The 21,991-nt window shown below is 38.7% G+C and overlaps 1 protein-coding gene across 4 annotated transcripts in view; it reads left to right on the top strand.

Moving 5' to 3' along the window:
- The window catches only part of NELL1 (neural EGFL like 1), a 298,289-nt gene extending 282,441 nt beyond the window's left edge, over positions 1–15,848 (top strand). For all 4 annotated transcript variants that reach the window (XM_069016456.1, XM_069016458.1, XM_069016457.1 and 1 more), the window contains 4 exons: positions 5,576–5,769; positions 10,661–10,837; positions 12,478–12,702; positions 13,934–15,848. In XM_069016456.1, coding sequence (XP_068872557.1) covers positions 5,576–5,769; positions 10,661–10,837; positions 12,478–12,702; positions 13,934–13,984 — 647 coding nt within the window. In that variant the 3' untranslated portion in view covers positions 13,985–15,848. The remainder of the gene's footprint in view (positions 1–5,575; positions 5,770–10,660; positions 10,838–12,477; positions 12,703–13,933) is intronic.
- Positions 15,849–21,991: the final 6,143 nt, after the last annotated feature.

A 21,991-nucleotide genomic window follows, 5' to 3' on the forward strand; every position in this document is an offset into this window, starting at 1 on the left:
ACTCTGAGGTAAAGAAGCAATAATACTTCATAGAGAACAGTGAGCTGTCATGTGATGCAGCATTTGTGACTATCTACTGATTAAAAAAAGAGCAAAGCACATTATACTTTTGAATCTCCATCTCTCTAAGTGACGTGCTTCCAGTCTGTAGAGTGATGTTCAGACCCTGGAGTGCAGATTTACTGATTCTGTTTTTTTCATGATTTGTGTATCTGGGTCCCTACATAGGGACTTGCACACACGGAAGGAACAACAACCAAGGCAGCAGTGCCTGTCAGGTTTTGTTTATTTATTTTTTTTTTAAGAACCACTACAAATTTTGCAGGCAGGCTTAATGTGGATCCTCCTCCCACCAAATCCCCGCAGGATTCACCATTTATTTCTGCCTTAAAGGTAGTGTAGCTAGACCTTACTGCAGGATTACTTTGGGGAAATGAGAGCTGGAAAAATGTAGGACTCAAGAGCTCATGAAAGAAAACTCCACAGGGATTAGTCTCCCACAAAATCTGGGTGCAGCAGTGCTTGAGGGTCAAACCTGAGTGGGCTTTAAATCAGTTCCTGAAGCTTTCATGTATTCCATGGTATGCTGCAGTGGGGTCTCTTATCTAGATTAGAAAGTAAAAGCAAAGGACATTAGGTTTTGTTTCTTTTTTCCCCTTTCTGTGTCACACAAAAAGGTAGACCCATCCTTTGAAAATCTTCCCATATGCCTGAGAATTGTTTTCCTGTCTGTTGGTAGAGAAGTGCTATGTAGGCAGAAAGGTTTGCACATGGTACAGAGTATCCAAGACCAACTAGAACCTACTATTTTACGACTTTGTTCTGTTCTGCTCATAGAACTTCATAGAATTTCTTAAAGCTCACAGTATCAGAGTTGGTGTCAGTAGATTTTATCCTGTAAAATAAACATTATCTTACTTACTTTCCATTTAGTAAATCCTAATTTTTGTATTCTGACAGAAAGTTGTGTTCCATTTCTTCAAGGTAATTGTGTTTAGTCATTTCTGTATTTTTAGAAAGCTTTAGTAAATTCTATATTCAGAATCTAATTTACTAAGCAGTGTTCTTTAATAGACCCTTATGTCTCTATAGAATAAAAATTCTACATAAAATATTTTCTAGATAAAAATTACTCTGTTTGGTGATATTTTTTCAAAGACAGCTCCAAATAACTTTGATTTAGAAAGAAGGCAGAAATCATTAAGTGACAAGTTGCCTGTGAAAAATGATTTGTCAAAACAGTGTTTAGTTAACTTGTACATACATTGGTTTGGGAGCCCAGCATACATTTTTAATGTTAACAATATACTGTAATGGTTTAATGTACCATAACAGTTAAAATTAGCACATTAGTAGGGTTCTTTCTTCTGCCACAGCTTATCATGATAATACAGAGCACCACACTGCATTGCTTGCTTGTACACATTTATTAAGGTGCTATGGAAAAGTCTTACAATTAAAACCTGAATAGCCTTGAAAACTAAGAAATGAAGTAGCTAGGGATTGATTTAAAATTTCAGTGAAACCAAGTTAATGAACTTGTGTTGATATGTACAGTCATGCTTGTCTTCTGCCCGATTCAAATGCAGTGGCCGTGGGACCTCTCATAATATCTGAGGAAAATTACTTCTCATTACAGCCAAAAAGGATGGAAAAGGAAATTGCATCTCAGGGGATTATTTGCTTCCATTTTGCTTCTGTTTTTTTGTCTGCCCGCATTACTGAGTTATCCATGTATTTTGAGAGTATGTTGGAAATGAGCCTGTCTTGGGTGGTTTGTTTTCTTTCTTTTTTCATCCACAAAATGGGACTGGTTCCTAAAATGTGTATGGTCGGGTACATATGGTTGTGCATTTGTTTATAGAAGCACTGCCTGGAGTGTTTGAAGAGTAAAGATCTTGGTCAGTGGTATGATGGTCAGCATGTCTTGGCAGCAATCCCTTGGCTGCTGGCTATACATTGTTGATAGAAAATTGCATAAGGCTTTGCAGTACAAGCAAGTTTCTGCTCAATATGGGTGTTTCACCTACATCCTCACTTCTCCTTGAAAAGGAACTGTCTGGAGAGGGGAAGGAAAACTCTGCAGCTTTTATTTGGGTTGATTAGTAGGTTTTTGCCACAGAGAATTTCAGTATAATGAATAAAATTGCAAAATCCTATTTCAGATGTGAAAATCAGATTATTTCCATAGGTTGACAGGATACATGAAAGAACTAATCCCTCCAAACCTAAGGACAGACACTTTGTTCTTGTCCTTTATATATAGGGAAAGAATATGGAGTCTCCTTGCTATTTCCAGTGTTCTTCAAAGTTGCTTGATTTATAAATTATTATTTTATCTCCTTCCTTCTTTGTGTTGTTATAATGGGAAATGAGATTTGTCTGCAGTTTTGCTGTGCCCATCATTAAATGTTCCGGTTTTGAGCCTGCATCTTCTGAGAACAATTGCGGGAAAGCAAATGAAACCTGAGGGGATGTGGGAAATTTGAGCTAAGCAAGGATTTGAGTACTACAAAAATAAGCTAAGTGCAAAACTCTTGTCATAGTTTTCATGTTCACTAAATTATTGGTTTGGACTGGGCTAATTTTTCAACACCTAAGTTGACACATTGATTCCAGTTGTTAAGAGAAATTTCACACTAAATACAAGTATTTTCTACCATGCTTTGCATAGCCCCCTACATGCTGATCTCACACTGATATGGCCATTTGATCTCCATTAAAATGAAATACTTTCTGTACCTAACTGAGAGCTAACAATGTGGGAGCATTTGGCTGGGGGTTTTTCCTTCCCCACCCCCACAATCTGGTTTAAGGCTGAAGGAATGACAGGGACAAAAACATGTTATGCTTATAACTTTTTTCCCTCAAGTTACTGGTAACATTGTCTGTTCTGACTTTATGTCTGTTCTGACTTTAGGAAATGCAATCAGTGACGACAAAAAAACTGCCAAAGGGATATTCTCAGAAAATTAGTTCTGTTAAAAGTACAGCTGAAAATGAGTGCAGTGTCCAAGCCTTTTATATCTGATTAATGGCTAAAACTTTTAAATAATAAATGCCATAAAAAATAATAAACTATTATTTGCATAAAGAACCAAAAAGCTGTGTAGCAATTAGGAATTTATGTCCATGCTTTGCTTGATTCTTCATCAAGAATCTGCCATTTACCAGTCTGGGCTGCTCGTAATGGGGACATCCTTTTTATTTGTGCTAAATGGAGAACAGCAGCAGAGGTACGTAAATAGGGGGTTCTTCCCTTCTGCATATGCATAAGAGATTAGGTTGGCTTTGTGAACAGGTCCGTACTACTGAGAACATGAATAATGTTAGTTTCTATAATTGCTAACATCTGGCTTTCCATAAATCTGTTAAATTACATGGAAACAGAATTAGATTTCAGTGTCATAAGTAAAGCAATTAAATGCAACTCTGTAGGCAATATGGCTTTATATTCATCTGTGAAATCCTTTTAGTTTTGAACTGTGAAAGCTACCCTTCTAATCTGCACTGTTATTCTACTACATCCTATACAGATTATTGTCAAGGAGCTCTTAATGTGGTAGGGAAGGCAATATTGATGATGCTTGTTGAAACCACCAAAGGCGAAGTGAATGCTTCATTTATACCTTTGTTTTCAACAAAAAATACAAGTAAAGTCTATTGAAAGGAAAATGGGATATCTTTAAGAATGTTTTAAGTTTTACAGTAGCTATTTGGATATAATTCATTTGATACCAGTTCATTCGTAGTTCTCTTCATGTCAGTCTTCATGGATTTTACTTCCTGCCATACTCTGGCACCTGTTAAAAAAATGAACTACAAGCTTTAATTTCTCTTAGTACTGCACCTTTTACACCACCAGTAGTGAATATTTCAGGTACTCAGGTATGGCTAAGGTGTGCACTAGAGCAATAATGTTCTTTCCTGGAAATTAAGACTTTCAGGACAGCAAAATGTAACATTTTTAGGCAAGTCAGAGTGATGAGCAATTGAGTCATGCTATCAGGCCACTGGGAGCATTTCTGACAAAGGACTGGCCCATGGGTTAGCCCAGGAGTGAAGCCCTCTGAAGGCAGTGAAATTGCCTCCAGCTTCCCTTTGGATCTATAAGCACAACAAGAAACAGTCATTTTCTGGCAGCCCAGAGCTTTGACTCTGTTGTGCAGACTGATTTTTGCATTTAATCAAATCCAAGGGCATAACCACATTTCCACTTGTTCCTTGACTATTTATGAATTGAAATCAGAAATTGTACTATCCAGACCAGACTGAATTTAGTGATTTGATTGTTATAAAGAGTTTCACCAAAATGAGAGAATTCTTAAAGTCTTTTTAAGATAGGACCTTTTGAGGTGACGACTTGTGAAGCCGTGGCACTTGTCCAAAAAGTAGGGCAACTGGCCATCACATCCCACCTAAATTAGACTTCAGGAAACTGTTGTTTGTAAATTCTTCTGAATTTTTTGGTTTAGAGAGAAGTTAAAAGTATCATTGGGTAATACTGAACAGTTAAAATTTCACCCTAGCAATAAGGTCGTTTCGAATGATAAGTATTGTGGTTCTTCCTTGCATTTTCTGAATTCATCTAATACTATTCTGGAACTAGCACAACAGAAACCATCACATGCTTCTAAAGGATTTTCTTTTCCAGCTTTCCTTCCACTGTTGCTTGCAGTTTTCATTGTTCATGTTGGAACAAAAGACACTGGTTTACTGGTATTTCATCTGGACAATTTGTCAATACATTGTTTAAGAAAGTCCAAACTTATTGTCTGAAAGAAGCACCTATTTTTAACAATGTGCTTAAAAATCAAATAGCTTTCACTGAAAGAAAAAGAACACTGGATGAACTCCCTCGATAAATTCATATTGCATAATTATATTTTGCCCTCTAAAAGCAAATTTAATAGGATGCTGTAATTCACTTTTCTCTGGTGTATAATGATTTTCTCTTGTCACCTATTCTTTGTGTCATTGCTAAATCATACTGCATAGCTTTAAGGCTTTTTTTTTTTTTTTCTGTATCAAGTGCCTCAGAGTTCTTTTTATTTCCTTTTTTTTTTTTTTTTTTTTTCAATTCGCTTATACCTTCCAGCAATGGGAAAAGGATGCAACTGACTGCTTTTAGTGTGGGGAATGTTGCTTGTGCTAGGAAATTATGAAGAATAATGCACTTCTATTTTGATGTAAAACCCAGAACAGAGAGTGGTCTAGTTGACAGAAAGTCAACTCTGCTTGCTGGTTTCCAGTCACTGGGAAATGAGTATGCACCCTTATCTGAAGGTTCAAGTTTGTCACTGATATATGGTTCCACTAGGTACATCAAACTCAGCATTTACAATTAAGCCTGATAGAGATATTTTAAGAATTCTTGGTGGAATCAAAATAAATGCTGAAGAATAACCTAAAAACCATCAGTGCTTAAAGTCTACCAAGTAAATATGGAAGATACAGAAAGGAATGCTCCCTCATCCACCAGCAAGGCAGAATAAGCAATAATTACTTAATGCAGAAATAAAACATGCCCCATGAAAAATGTGCCCAAAGCTTTTATAAATCTGCTGTTTTGCAGATATCGATGAGTGTGCCTTAAAGATCCACACCTGTTGGAATGATTCAGCCTGTGTGAACCTGGCAGGAGGGTTTGACTGCCTTTGTCCTTCTGGACCATCTTGCACTGGAGACTGTCCCCATGAAGGCGGCTTCAAGCGGAACGGGCAGGTGTGGACCCTGAGAGAGGATAGATGCTCCGTTTGCTCCTGCAAGGTGAGATCCAGCTGGCCTGGGTTTCAGGAGTCCTTTAATTCTCTGGGCTTGTGTCAGAAACCCAACATTGCAGTGTTACTGTTGTTGGCAAAAATGTTAGCCTAAGCCCAAGGCACTGAGACAAAAGGTAAGCTCTGCTGTGGACTCTGAAGCTGGGATGGGGATATTCTTCTGGGAAAGCATTTCTTTTCTTATTTTGCACAACCACACACATAACTGAATAATGGCTAACCTTTCTGAGCTTCTACCATGTCACCCTGTGGGCCAGAGCATTTCAGAGTGTGCCTCGAAGAGGGTCTTGCATTACCCTTTAACACAATGTGCAGGTTCCAGCACGCTTTCTGGAAATGCTGAAAACTGATTTTAATTTCTCTTTCATATGGGTATGCATCTCTCAACTTCCTGTTGGCTGTGTTTCCCTTTGCTTGGAATACATGTGAATTAACTTAGTGAGAAGAAAGGTCTGAGCATGAGTCAAAGGTTAGAAGACCCAGCAACAGGCACTTTAATTTCCTCAAAGTGAAGAAGGGCAAAGGCCAGCTTTTTCAGCTTTTTCCTTCTTATCTCAGCTTGGCTGTGTTGCCAACTCTCCCACTTGAGCAGTGCAGCTCTCTCTGTATGTTTGGAGAAGCCAGGTTTAGTATCAGTGGATGTACCTTAAAGAGTTAACATTTAGATCAGGGTGGGGGTTTTTGTTGTTTTTTTTTTCCCCTGGAAATTATGTTTTGGATTTTTTTTTTCCAGAGTATAGTAACCAAGTTAGAAGAACATTTGGCTCTGCTTTCTTGATTTTCACTAGTTAACAGAGGAATGCTGTCTTTGAAATCAGAAGAATTTTAGAAACACCCTAATCTGAGATGTGGTTGGTTTTTATGGTCACGTTGCGCTGATTCGTTCATAGCATGGGTAAAGCTGTCCAAAGGCACAGCAGAACACTATAGGCCCAGTTCAAGTGAAATTAGGTTGTGGCCTCTGTAAAAAGCTGAAGATGGAGTATGGGAATTGGCCTATCAGTCTCCATGTCTCAATGCTTGGGAGCCAGAGAAGCATGAGAGGGTTTTAGGGGGAACAGAGGGAAAGAGGTGTTTTGAAGTTGCAAGAAGCTGGAAGCCTCATCCTTTCTGTTTTGCAGTGGTGTTTTGCAAATGTGTTTTGCAAGGAAAAATTAAGACTTCAGAGTGAGTAGAACCTAAAAAGTACACTGCTGGTTTGGTCTCAGTAGGGAATGTGTTCTTGTTAGTTGCTATATTTGTTATTTCAAGTAGCCTCAAGCTCCCTAAAACTCCTCCTTTCAGAAGCTGAAGTGTACAAGTTTACTGACTATATATCAAGCTTTTATGGTAATCTTGGGGAACCAGCAGGCTTATGAAAGGATTGCAGTCAATAGAATAAATAGTTTAATATATGTGAAGACATCTGGTCTGCCTTTGCAGAATTATTACTATTAGTATTCACATTTTAGATTGCTTGTAATTTGTTTTATTTGCCATTTCTCATTGCATGTATTTCTTATGTTGAGTGTTGTTACTAGTATATGAAAATACAGAAATGATTAACTAGTACATAGTTTAAACTAAACTTGACACTGTTGTTATGACTCTTACTATGTGTCTTCCTCAGTTCAGTTTTTCCCTCTGTGAATTAGCATTTGCATTTAATTTCATTCCAGTGGCTGCCCGTTTCAAGAGCAAATTTGTGTCTATAGAACAGGGGAAACAGGAAGAGCTCCTTGCCTACCACATCTCAGGCAGAATATAAAGTCTTCACTCAGTGTTTAATGAAATACATTTTTATACATCCTGATAGCTTCCAGTACACCAGACTACTTCTCAAACCTCTCCTTTTCATGCAGTTGCATGGAGAACTGGCCCTGCTTGATCTTTTACAGCCTGCTCAGTTTGCAGTGAGGAAAAGAGCAGAACGTAACTAAACAATTCCTTATACTACTTACTCAAACTTTGCAATGATCCTACTTATTTGTTTTATCCAGGATGCAAGTCAGCATTTTTGAAATAAAACTGGCTTTTCTTTTGCTATAATTATTCTGGCAAAAGTCAGGTGGATATATTTTGTTCATTGCCTGAAGCACATAGGTACCATCTTTAAAAAATTTTAATTTATAACCTGGTGCAAAGGAAATTAAATACCTTACTTAATGAACTTCAAAGCTATTTGTGAAGTAGGATACTGTGGAATATAGGAAATTATATTGCTTCATTTATATAATGAAACAAAGTGTCATTATTGAAGCACAGGGTATTTCAGGGTTTTACCAGACCCAGTGTCTTCAAACCATTCTTGTTCATCTAAATGCACATAAAGTTTACAAAATCATAAATTCTCAAAACTATAAATTAACACTGTTCCTTATGTATATTTGACATGTCTTGTATATGTCTTGTATCTTTCTGAACTGTTGTGGATTTAAAAGACCATCAGATTTAAGGCTGGTAGGATTTGGAGTGGGAAGCTATTGTGCTCTCTCATGAAAAAAGCAAAGCCTGGGTGTGCAGTGTGGCCATATCTGGGCTTTTGAGTCTGTCTTCTTTTTAAGACAACCCTCCCTTCCCTCTATGAAAAAAGCCTGGGAGATACACACAGCACTGGGAGCAGGGGGATCTTCCAAGCTAATGTGTGTTCCTGGGGGTGAGAACCATTTGGTGGTTTGGTTTTTGCAGGGTCTGATTTCTTTCCAAACTGGGTTTGGGGCTCTGTGAAAACTTGAATCACTCTTAACAGTGATTCTCTTGTGTGTCAGTTTTTCCTTTGATAAGAACGATTTTATGTTCATACCACTTTTGAAGAATGTAGAACTGATTCAGTGAGGAAGGTGGGAAGGAAGAGGTAGTAATAAGATGCTGTATGTTATTACTCACCTAAAGAAAATAAGGTTTTTTATATATATTTCACAATTTTCTATGTATTTCTCAGGGCTCCTGCTGAGCTGCAAAGATGCACATAAGATAGTGTAGCTTAAGAGGCTTTGTGTCACTGCAGTATAGGGATAAAAATGTTTTTTGAAAGGTATAGAGCTAATGAGGTTGTACACAAAACACAGATGCTTACAGACAAAACAGACTAGCAGTGTATTATGATTACCAAGAGTTCTCTGGCAAAGTCATCAGGTTTTTTCAGTGTTCTGAAATATGGAGAGTAAAGGCAACGTAAAACATGCTCAGGGAAGCACAGAATTAACAGCACTGTCACCAGGGGAATTTGGAAAACTGGTCTTGAAAGCTTAGAAACTGAATTGGATTTAAGCAGACGGGCTGTTGTTAGCCATTATTAATCAGCACAGAAGAGGAGAGACACTGCCATGGTTGAGGCTCCCTGGATTCCTGTCACAGCCCCACACGCCTGGATCTGGTCATCCTGACAGAGCTCCTGGGCTAAGCTGGCTTCCGATGTGCATCTGCAGCTGCCCAAACCCATGGCTAAGGAAATGGGCTACTGCTGTTCTTCCTTATGATTAACTCAGACTGCTGAGTAAGGAGATAAAGCTTGTTTATCCCTCCTCCCACATCTGAAGTGGCTATCTAGCCACTAGTACAGAGTACTTAATTTGATACAACACTGAACAAAGCTTGTAGAGTAATATATGCCCTGCAGTTGGTAAAAGTGGTTCAGGTCCATGTTAACCTGGCATGCTTTCTACTTTCTCATAATTCAGTGTAGTCTTCAGCTTTGCTTGTTAGGCATAAGAAATAATGTTAATTATTTTTACAGTAGCAAGGAATATTCTAATCCATTCAAAACTATGATGAAATGCAGCAGTAACACTGAGCTGACATGGCATTGTGATTCCCTGATGCTAATTTTGTCTATGTTGCATTGTGGACAAGACTGGCTTTGCTTTAAAACAGGAACCAAACCCTGGTTCCTACATCAAATAATAAGCAGTCATCCCCCCCATGCTGCATGCTGAGCAACCTGGTCCAGTGCAAAGTGTCTCTGCCCATGGCAGGGGGGTTAAAACAAGATGAGCTTTTGAGTCCCTTCCAACCCAAACCATTCTGTGATCCTATCCTGCTTCTGGCTGTTTTGTCTGCCTGTGGAAAAGACATCCTGGGCTGCATTTACTCTTATTAGAAATAAGTTGTTTTCAAGGATCAGAAGAAATAAATTCCCTTGCATTGAAGAGTGTTCCTATATTTGGTGCAATGAAATTTTCTTCCTTACATCAGATAATAGACTCAGAACAAGGTTCTGATTAGGCTAGGAAAAACTGCAATGAAATGAATGAAGTTGCTTTAGGAATAGTATAGCTGTGATGCAAAGCAGAGTATAGCTTTATCCAGGCCCTCTGTAATACATGTACTGAATTATAATGAATGATGATAAGTTCTTTTATCTTTAAGCTGGTGTACTGTAGGTCCAGATGTGGGACAGACACAGAAGTCAGAATAAAGAACAATTAGTGCTACTGTGATTGTGCTATGTTTTGCTCTGATTAAGTTAAAGGGACCACCTTTATTCAACTTACTTTCTTCACAGTGGTACATTCTGTCAAAATAGTGCTAAATAAATATTATATGTATTAGAGTGGCAATCGCTTGAAGAGTTTGTTGATGTAACCAATGAGATACGAAATTGCTTCACTGTATTTCACTGAGATATTGACTGCTTTTAAATTCAGTTAGCTGGAGACAGGCAAACAGTGTTTTCAGATTCAAGACAGAATTGGATCCATGCACTGACAGAAACTGGGATAGTACTGGTATTCGTTGTATTACGACAGGCAAGATCCAGTCCTTATTGGCATGGAATACACTAAGAAATTAATATTTCCTGATAAGCCAAAGATGTGCCCTTTGATGTATGCACCCTGTGACCTTCCCTGGGTTGCTGTCTGGCAGTTTGTGGTTGACATCAGGGCAATGTGTCCTCGCAGGACGGGAGGATTTTCTGCCGGAGAACAGCCTGTGACTGCAGGAACCCCAGTGCTGACCTCTTCTGCTGCCCAGAGTGCGACACTCGTGTCACCAGCCAGTGCCTCGACCAAACTGGGCACAAGCTCTACCGCAGCGGGGACAACTGGACCTACAGCTGCCAGCAGTGCCGTTGCCTGGTATGAGTAAAGCAGTTTGGGTAGGAGTAAGAATAATAAGGATTATGACTTTTAGAAAAACAGACCTGGACGCAGGCTCACAGCTATTTCTTCACCTGCTTTTCAGACTGGGGGTGATGGTAAAGCACTTACTGAGCCCCAGAGAACTGAAAGCTACACCATCAGTTTTCGTCTTACTGCTGAATAAGTAGGTCTAATGAGCAAAATGAAAAGCTTGAGAGAAGCACTATATTAATTTTAGCATTAGTCTACTTTTGAGAACTTCTGTAAGGTTGTCTGATCTTTAAATGACATTTTCAAACCTTTTTCGCATGCGATGGAGTTAGTTGGAGAAATTTCAGTTTTTAATTATGTCTGGTGGGCCTGTCTTGTCAAAAAGGGACAATGATTTTATTTATTTATTTATTTATTTATTTATTTATTTGAATTCTGCAAATCTGGAAACATGGAGTACCAGTGCCACTGTGTAAATTAGAAAAAAATAACCACATAAAGAAGGATAAAGAAGACTGAAATTACTAGAAAAACATACAAAATAATGAAAACTTATATTCTCATTAGACACTATAGATTATTCCCTTAAAGCTTTAAGTTTTCCATAGATATACTAATTAGTCCATCAATGAAGTTAATTAAAATTACCAGTTTTCCATTTATAGCTGCCTGTATAACATGGTCTTTATATATGTTACTAATCAAGAGGTGTCTGGGCATCAGGAAGGAAATTAGATTTGAAGCTAAGTTATTGTCATGAGGTAATTATCCATAATGCATAGAGTAAGTATTGAGGTTGTGGCTTACAGTTTCTTGCCTAATTTTATGATTGGGATAACATCCAGAGCTGTAAGACAGTGATGCCCTAAATCAGTGTTGTATGTAAGGTTCTGTGCAGTGTGTGATGTTCTCAGCATCTGAAGTGTTTACAGAGCAGTATAATGGAAGTTATTGAAGCCCTTTCCAGGTTAAATTTAGTCATACAGAGCAATACTCTGCAGAAGTGACCTGATGTTTCTGTCTTCTCCATGTCTCTATCTACTAAACTGTTGCAGATTTTTTTAAAATAAAAATAATAATAAAATAAAAATAAGTAAATAATGGAATAAAATGAGTCAGTGGAACACAAATGGTATTGCTCTAACAATTCCTTTAGGAGCTGACAAAGTTGGTATTGGCTGTTGCTGCTTAGTTCAATGTTCAGTGCTTCTCAAACGTACTGACCTACATCTATCTGCAGTGTTAATTTTCTATTTAAATGTTTGCTGTGATCCTGCAGAGATGTTTATCTGACCAGGAGTAAAAAGAGTGCATGAGTCTGCAAGGCAATCACAGCAAAAATTATAGTCTGTAGAAAATACTAGGACCCAGTATTTAACCCTGCCTTCAAAAACCCCAAAGAACTCAAGTTCCCCTGCTACGATGATGACAGTGTTGTTGTTTAGTCAAGGATCAACCAAATTCTACATTTAGGAGACTTCAGCTCAGTATTCAAACATGTATTTGTGTGATCAACCAAATGGAGATCTGAACCATTCAGTTTATTGAAATTTTTGCAAAACAATGCTTTTCCATTCAAAAGGGTGCAAAGTTACTTGGTGGTTCATAAATGGCAAGTTCAATGACACTGGCTTCAATTTTTATAGGAAGGAGAGGTGGATTGTTGGCCTCTTCAGTGCCCGACTCTGAACTGCGAGTACACAGCCATCTCAGAAGGAGAGTGCTGTCCTCACTGTGTCAGTGACCCCTGTCTGGCTGACAACATCACCTATGACATCAGGAAAACCTGTCCAGATGGCTATGGAGTCACGAGGCTTAGTGGCGCTGTATGGACGATGGTGGGATCTCCTTGTACAACCTGCAAATGCAAGGTACCATGGGCCAGCTGGAATGGTTGTGGAATGTACCTGAATAAAATCGGGGTCCCTTTCTGCCCTTGGAGGCTCAGATTAAGATCTTGGGAAAGTAAATGAGACCTGAGAGCCTGCAGAAAACCCATGTGTTTTCTGTCTGGCAGAGTGTAAGCAAAACAATTCTCTCCTTGTTGAAAATATTGAGCACAGATATGTTAATATCCTAGTGCAACTTTCAGACATTCTGTTGGAGTGCCCTTCAGGCATTCTCAGTATGACTCAAGGGTAACATTTCAATAATTACCTAGTGTGGATGTTCATGAAAATGTGTGTTACAGAGCTGGTAAGCTGAGGGAAAAACACTAATATAAAAGTTTCACCAGCAAGTACACAAGTAAGGCATTGCAGCTCCAAGATAAAGGCACTCCCACAATAGTGATGGGGAGGGAATGTCACCGTTTCTGTTCCCTGATCTCATCAAGATGTATTTCATCCAATGGCTCTCATGAAGGAGTGCAGTCTATTTCCCTTGCTTTGTGCAGTGATGACCCCACTGTGCTAATATCAGAATTATGAAAATGTTGTTTTGAGTTACATAAAATGTTCTTTTGTTCATTCTGGGAAAGCAAGCTATTGCCCCAGGGCTTTGAATTATTGAAGGTAGCTTTTCTGCTATTTTGTTGAGGTTTTTTCTGTAGATTTGTGATGGATTAGAAAAAGAAAAGTAAAAAGAAAAACTCATTTGGGCTTTTAGTGGTTGCTGTACTTTTTTATTACATAAAGTAGCTTTATAAATGACTGGATGTTAGAAAAAAGTTACTTAAAAATGGATTAAATTCCAAAACTGTGTGGTGTTTATGTTGCCCCCATCCCCTCCATATCTGCCATGAACCAAAAACCTGAACTGTCTGCTAGTTTCAGACAAGCAGAAAGCTTTCCTGTGTGGATCACATGAAAATTCTCTCCATTAACTTTTTGCATGAGGGAAGAATGCAATCATCTTTGTTGTCATTGCTGTGCTGTATTTTATTATGGGGACCACATTCAGGTTTCCTGTGGTAGTTCAGGCCGGTTCAGTGCTATTTGGCAAAGTCGGCCTCCTCAAAGAGCCACCAGTGGGAGCAGTGCTGACACTCTGGATGCTGGGGGCAGGTGATTTTAGGTGGTAGATGAGCCAGGGATACACCTATCTCTGCCTGCTGCCAGCCCTTTGCTCTTTGTGATCTGTTCTGCTTGTTTGTCTGTGCAGAATGGGAATGTCTGCTGCTCGGTGGATTTAGAGTGTCTCAACAATAACTGACCTGGTCAGACTGGACTGTGTCGAGGGAGGAAAACTACTGGAGTTCCCACCTGAAAGGAAGCTGTATGCATTGGCATTTTATACAACAGACAATTACCAAAGTCTCCGAGCAAGGAAGATGTTTGGGAGTTACCTTTGGGACCTATCACGATGCTCATCCTTGCTAGCCTTGTCCGGGTGACTTCCAGTACAGCGCATAGAAATCAATGGTTGCTACAAGTTTTCAGTGTTGTAAATTACACACCTTTCCTGTCAAGAAATTTGCAAATATGTTTAAATTATTTCATGGGTAAACTAATGCTGTATTTTTGTTTTAATTTGTGTATTGACAACATTAATAGAATTCAGCTCTTCTTACTTTGAATCTAGATTTTACAAATAAGACAGCCTGTTGTGATTTTGTCCCATGATATCACATACTTGGTTCCAAGGTCCCTGTTAGATGTATTTATGAAAATATGTATGTATGTACAGTCAGATTGCATAGTACTTATATTTCACAGCTGTCCAACATTTTAAAGCATTCAAAGGTATGGACAGAATAAAAGTAATCAAAATAAGTCTGTCTTAAACTGTAAAATTAAATGCCATGAACTGAATGAAATGGCAGAATAAGCACTTTCTTCTCCAAACATGCAGAGCAGCAACAAGACTCCTATAGTGAGAAATGGAACTAAAACCCCATTTCACTGCCAATTCAACACATAATCAAGAAAGAATCACCAGTCATTATCAGTGTTCTGTTGAGTATAATTCCTCTGGATTATACAGTGAGTATATAAGTAAAACAGTCAGAGACCCTTAAGATGATATAGTTTAAGCTGACTAGGTTAGAATTTGCTTGCATTTTAACATCATTGATGAGTTCAGAATTTTTCCTCTTTTGTATTTGCAGTAATAATGTCTGTTGTCCTCAGTTACTGCTGCCATAGTGACAAAGTGCAGAGGCACCTGTTCCAGCAACATGCAGGACAGGAGACCTTAATGCTTGGTAGCTTCCATTACCTAATTAACAGCTCAGAAACAGATTTTATCTTTTCATATTTTATGACAGTCAACAATACTTACTGTGTTGTTGAGGACCTAAGTTTAGACAGAAATATAAATCAAGACTCTTAGCCCTATAAGGAGGTTAGAGCTTAGATTCTCTTCAGCTAATGTCTATTTTTGTCATGAGGCTAGAAAGTTTGTGGCATTACAACAAGAATATATTTCTATGGCGATGCATCTACAGCTTAAATGTCACATTTTTAATGTGCTGTTGTGTTTTGTTCTGCTCATTTGTGTAGTGTTTCTTTTTTTTTATTTAATTAAACACTGAATATATGGAAAAGATTGCAGAAATAAGTATAGTGGCTACAGTTTGGAAAGTCTACATTTGTGAGTTTTTCATAGTTTCATGCAGAAAATGTGAAACTGATCACTAAGAACGATGTGTGACTATACAGTGAAAAAATCAGTTGTCTTTTAAATGAATTACTATTATGTTTATAAGGGAACAGTGGCAAAGAATATAAAATTACTTTCAGTCATTCAGATAACTTTATTCCAATTTTTTAAACACTTTTTGTTTTAGTTAACATCTCTGTGTGGTAAAGTTAAATTTATTTTCTTAAAATGCCCCATCATTTTCAGCTACTAATGTATTGACTCTATTTGCATTGCCCTGATGATTGTATAATAAGGGAAAGAGTTGTGTTTTATATGATACTCAAAAGATGTTTGTAAATCATAATTTCAGCTCATTTTGTATATCACATTGTAAAACCCAATGGTAATTCAGTTGGATAAGATACCCAGTGGGCTGAGATACGAAGGGGAATGATTTAAAATTTGTGGGCATCTAAATAAACTCCTATGTACAGATTGCTTTCCCTTAGTTTTATTAGCAGAGTTCTAAAACACTGAACAATGTCCTTTCCAGCTTGAACTCATGATGTTGCAAAAAGGAGAAAAAGTGTTTGCCTAGAGGTGAGTGGTAAGAAATATGTCATTTATAGTCAGACAGAATCATATATTCCAGTCTGTCATACTGAATTTCGGAAGCTCTGTAAATGGATTAAAGACAGTGCAAGCTCTGAAAATCATTATTTTCCCTTTTACCATGTAGTAGTGAAGCCCTTTCCCAGGATGCCTTCTGGAAGCTCCAGGTCTTGTTAGGATCATATTTAACAGGACCACAGAAGACTGCACTTTTCCACTGCAGACCAATTTTATTCCAGAACTCAAATGCAAATTAATTCAGTAAAACCCTTTCAGAGCATTTTATACAGCATTATGTGTCATTATCTCCAGAGTGATGCAGCTTGAATTGTTTACACAAAGTCAAAATATTGACACAGACCTGTTTATGTTGCTTTTTAAGCAGTTGCCCTGACTGTGATGAACTTTTCCTTATGAAGTAATTTGATCACTAGTCACATCACATGTTCCTTCAGAGTACTCAGAAGCCCCAGCCCAAAGAGCACATTATGGAGGAAAACTTAATTTCCTGTGTGACCAAGGTAAGTAAGAACTTTCAGAACTTCTTTCTTGATGAAATTCCCTATTCCCTATAAAGATATAGGCACTAAAATTAAAATGCTGAAAATACCAATGTTTATTAAAATAATTTAAGAAAATGTTTCTCTTTGTTTGTGACATGGACATTGTCTCTGCTCAGTAGGATATATATATATATGTCATATATGTAGTGTATATTTGTAGTGTAGTATTAACTTGAGGAGGGCTACCACTAACTTCTGTAAAAGGAAACTTGCTGCTAGTTAAGGGGCTTGGTCAAAGTTCTGGCTACAGACAGTTGGAATTTTGTAGCTGTTTCTATTTATTTATCTTGTGAAAGAGTATTTTCTCTGTAACCCTTCTGATGACAGAAAAAAAAGTAAATGAGTAACAAACAGAAAATGAAAATTCCAGCTCTGGTAAAATGTGTTTGCCCTCCTCCTTTTGGTCAAAACCTCAGCCTAGGTTCTCTAAACCAGAACCTTGTGTTATGTTTTGTGAGGACCGTGACTTTTCAGCTCTGCTCCCTGTGTGCTTGCAAACTCATCTCCTGAGTTAAAGCACGTGCAAATATTCCTTTGTAGTGGTCCCTAGAGTCATGGGCCACTCTGAGCCAAGGTAGTCACTGTGAAAGGCCAAAGCTGAATTATTCCCCACAAATGCTGAATAATACCAGCCTCACACACAGGAATGTGTGTGGGATTTATTAGTGCCTTGGTGTTGCCTCAGAGACCTGAGTAACAACTGTCTTCCAGTAATATATCTTCCCCCAAGAGCTGTCAGTGAGTTTTCAGGTATAACTGTGTATAAGATTTAATTAATAACATCTTTTCAGTCAGATTGCAATGACAACCAAAATATCATATTTTTTTTTTCCTGTGACAGACAATAATGTTTTACAAAACAAAAGGTAAAATGTCAGGAGTGATTACACAAATGTTGGAGTAGATTTTAGCAGAATTAAATCATAACTCCTACGAGCAATATGGGAATGTCTCACATCTAATGGTACTTACATAATCACCATTAATGAGAGGTTTTTAAAAGGGCCCCATGATACAGTTTGATATAAAATTTTAAGTGAGTGTTGTGATAAGACATAATTGTTTGAGGAACACATTCTGCCAGCAGAAAAATGTGCCTGCCAACAGCTCCTCTTCTTTTTAAGGTACATCTTTGGAGCTCACTGAAATTTAAACTGGTGTAAGGAATATTCATGGTAGTAGAAATAAAAAAAAAAAAAAAAAAAAAAAAAAAGAAAAATACCCAGTCTGGGGTGTCTGAATGCTTCATATCCAGTTCTTCTCTGTTACTGGTAGAAGTCAGCAATAATTCTGATTCAGCTGTCATTGACCTTGGACGTGTTACTGAGCTGCTGGTATTGCATGTAATCTGCAAATTACTTGCAGGTGCTAACAGGATTATTTTTTGCTACTAGCTGCCAGTGGATAGTCCCCCATGCACAGGGTTAGGTGTATATCAATAAGCTGATAAAAAGGGTCAAATTCAGGGGGTTTTTGATGAAACCATTATCAGGAAGTTGACAACACATGGATGCATGATGCCAAAAATCAACCCCAGTCAAAAAAAAAGTACAAGCAAACAAACAAACAACCTAAAATAAAGTTCCCAAAACCATGTATCTGTCATTTAAGTTTTTTTACTGCTACTTCAACTGTGCAGTATGAGGGATGCACTGAACTGTGATGGGTAGATTTCTGACTGGGAGCCAAATCTTTGCTTCAGCAGCACCTTACACTTGAATTTTTAATTTCCTAAATTTGTACGTGAGATTGTTTCATTTAAGTGTTTTGATTGAAATTGAGTGGTTTGGGGAAGTAAGTCTTAGTTCTCTTTGAGACAGAAGTAGCTGCAACAGGATCTGAACTGATTAGGCTTCTTTCTTGTATGTGCCTCTGCCCTCATGGGGAGAAATCCCTTTGGGAAAGGGGAAAGGGCACAGAGTTACCTGGCCAGGGGCCTGGTGTTCAGGTGGTTCTGTGTTTACAGCCACTGGTTCTGCAGGGCTGGACACTATTTTACAGGAGATAAACTAACCCGCTGATAGTTGTCCTTCTCTCTTCTGTAATTTCTTTCAAAATGACTCCTCACGTCATCCCTACACATATCCCAAAGCTCTTTATTATAGAGTGCCTGGTAGTTATTAATGGAGATCCACTTCAGTGAGGAAAGGCTTAGAGGTTCTGCAGCAGATCACACCATCACTCAAACACAAAGCAGACCCAAGGCCTTTTCAGAGCTGAAAAATCCTGCCTTCTAATAATGCAGTTGATTGATTGCCGTTTGATTAAATCTACTTTTCCTTGAGCAAGAATTGGAAATGTATTTGATGTAATCCAGTGCTTCTTTGCACTGGTTTTGACAGATTCCCTTTGGTAGTATTAAATATGCAGATTTGTTTTACTACCTGAATATTATGCCAAGTGTTCATCCAGGTGCTAGAATGTGTGGTTTTGCTACTGCTGTGTCTCTAGAGCCAAAATAGGAAATCCTTACTTAATGCCTATGAAATTAGAATCAGAGAATCACCAAAATATGTTCAGGTGAGCACTAATTTTAATGGTAAGCTTACCTGCTAAGGTTAAAGAAAACCAAATACATATTTTTAAAGTACATTTTCAGCTGGAGAGGTGATTTTTCAACCTGAAGACAGTTTTGTCCATTTACTCACATTTGTATTAAATAGTTAGCTGATTATTTCACTCCTTAGCCACACAAATTTAATTTATGATTTGCAGAGTAGAAAACAGCTTTGAGAACTGCTGCATGAAGCCTCCTCTTGTGCAGGTTTCCATAAAAAAATAGTATTTGTTAGACTCTATGGCCAGCACTTTCTCAGAATCAGAAGGAAATACCTCTTGTGTGGTCTTAGGCAATGTACTTTGCAGTATTTTTCTCTTTTTCTACTGTTACAGCATTGAAAGCCTTTGGAGAATGTCTGGGCTGCTGAGACTCAAGCCATCAGCTCCCACTGCCAGCAGAGGGGTGGTGGGAGGAGGTGGGTGCTGTGGGTGGGATGTGCTCAGGGTGGGATGTGGTGGTCGCAGCACTGGAGCGCCTGGAGGATGCCCTCACAAGTGAGAGCAACACTGTGGCAGCAACTGTGTTCTCTGTGGGTGAAGCAGAGCAGGGCAATGAGCTTGATTCCTCTGCATCTTCCCAACTAAAATCAGGAAAAACTCTTTGGAAGGTGTCTTCTGCTGGTGTCTTAAAATTATGCCAGAAACGCCAGGAATTACCTGCTTTTCTTAGTGTTTTGGACAGTAGTGGTTAAGGATGAGCTTCCCAGGACCAGAGGATAAGTAAATGTATAGCAAAGCAGTTCTTACCTCAGTGGGCTAATTAGTAATGTCAACAGGTATTACTATATTTTCTTTTGAATTTGGAAGTATTTTAATTCTAGACAACAAAAAGTGATTGTTATTGTTCCCTTCTTTACAGTTTATTCTTTACTTTCCTTGATTATTTTGCTGATCTCTCAGGCTGTCTTACAACCTGAACAGGGACTGAGCAGATAATGTGAGGACTAAGCAAAAGAAGTTTTGGGGGGTGAAATTTGGAACCATAAGTGTTTGGATTTTTTTTCATATAAATGTCACTTTGTTTTATACTACCCATAGCTAGAATTAATGCAGAATCTGGGCCTCAGTCTCAAAAAATCTGGTTTTACTATTAAAGGAAGGCAGTTACCTGCCTTTCAGGCATCCTTTTTTTTAATGATGTCTTGCTTAAGTATTTACTGTCTCAGGGAACAAGAGAACTGTATCTCTGGCATTTGAGAGAGTGACTCCACTCTGTCCCTGAGAATGGTCTGTTCCATGTCCTTTCTGCCTGGAGTTCTCAGAACTGGCTCAGCAGTATCCAAAAATTCATGTAGTAAACCAGGAACACAGTTGTATCTGAAGACAAGTTGATAGACTGGTAGAAGGGAGGACAGATGAGCCTGAGAGCAGTCTCACATCAATCCATAACAAAGCCTCAGGCATCATCAGGAGGTATTTTGGGACATGCAGGATGGTGTAAATCACAAATGTTGGCCGCAGTTCTGTATGCCTGTGGAGTTCAGGGGAGTTAAGTCGAAGGTTTCCTATGTCTAAGTATTGCTCAGCATGAAAGTTCAAAGCTATTTCTCTTCCTGAATTAAAGCATTCCTGTAAGATAGATGGGATTATGGTGTGCACATATATATCCTCTAGAATTGGGGAAAAAAGAAATTATCCCCAATGACTTTTTTACCTGAGTAGCCATCTCATTCTAAGTCAATTGCCAGTGTTTGAGATACTATTTACAGAGGAGCTTTTCTAGTGTGAGTAATACTATTTCAAGTGAAAATAGATGGATGTCATCTATTTCAGGTGAGTTGATCCAGTGCGAGGATAGCAATGAGAAATGTCAGTCCTACATGTTCAAAAATTATACCCCAGCTGTGCTAAAATTAAAAGCTAAGCTTTAGAAAAATGTATGTGTTTGAAAATGTACATTTTTCAGTGATTCGGGATTGTCAGTGCTGAACTTACATTATTACTGCCAGTAACTCTACACCCTGCCAGTGCTGTGGGCAGATGCCCAAGGAGGCAGGCCCAGCATCATGAGGGGATAGCTGGTGGAACAAGCTGATGTATAAGTGTCTTATTGCACAGGGAAGTAGTGACAGGGCAAGGGGCATGGTCTTAAATTAAAAGAGGAGAGATTTATATTAGATGTTAGGAAGAAATTCTTTCTCAGTGGGTAGCAAGGCACTGGAACAGCTTGCACAGAGAAACTGTGGCTGCCCCATCACTGGAAGTGCTTATGGCCAGGCTGGATGGGGCTTTGAGCAACCTGGCCAAGTAGGTGGCATCCATAGGTGGTCCCTTTCAACCCAAGCAAGCCTTTCTATTATTTCTCTGAGGATTTCTTTGGTGTGTGCCTCTCCCTTTGTGTCAGCAGAATAGATGAGGAGAGCCCAGGTTCCAGGGGTGGGCTGAACTGGGGGAGCCCAGCTGCCCCCCCAGGCAGGCAGTGTTTGGGCCACTTAAGGAGGGTGCATTGGTGGTCTAAAAGATTGATATTTCTGGTCCAGACCAAGCTCAGTGTGTATCTGAGCCTTCATTTAAAATAATGGGTTAGAATCTAACTTTTTATGGGAGTTTGAGAGCTTTTGGGAGGCAGCTGATGCTGGAGATGGGTCTGTGTTTGGAAAGCAGTGGTGCCTGTACTGACCTACTTCCCTGTCAGTGTTTTTGCCCTAAATTTGTGCCAAAAGGTGGCGAGCCCTGGTGCCTAACTGTAAGCTGGAAAAAAAGAACCTGTGAGGACCCTGCCCCCAACACCCAGAAAATAAGGAAGAGACCCTAAAGAGAAACACATTAAGTCTTTAGCACTGAGTAAACAAATACAATAGTGTGTACATTTAGTGAATTTAGTTCATAATGGGAATGCCACAGTGTAGGAGTAATGCCAAATTCATAGCACTAGCTCTAATGGAGAAAAACTACTCACCTA

The sequence above is a fragment of the Aphelocoma coerulescens genome, chromosome 5 (assembly GCF_041296385.1).
Source record: "Aphelocoma coerulescens isolate FSJ_1873_10779 chromosome 5, UR_Acoe_1.0, whole genome shotgun sequence".
In the NCBI taxonomy this organism is placed as follows: Eukaryota; Metazoa; Chordata; class Aves; order Passeriformes; family Corvidae; genus Aphelocoma; species Aphelocoma coerulescens.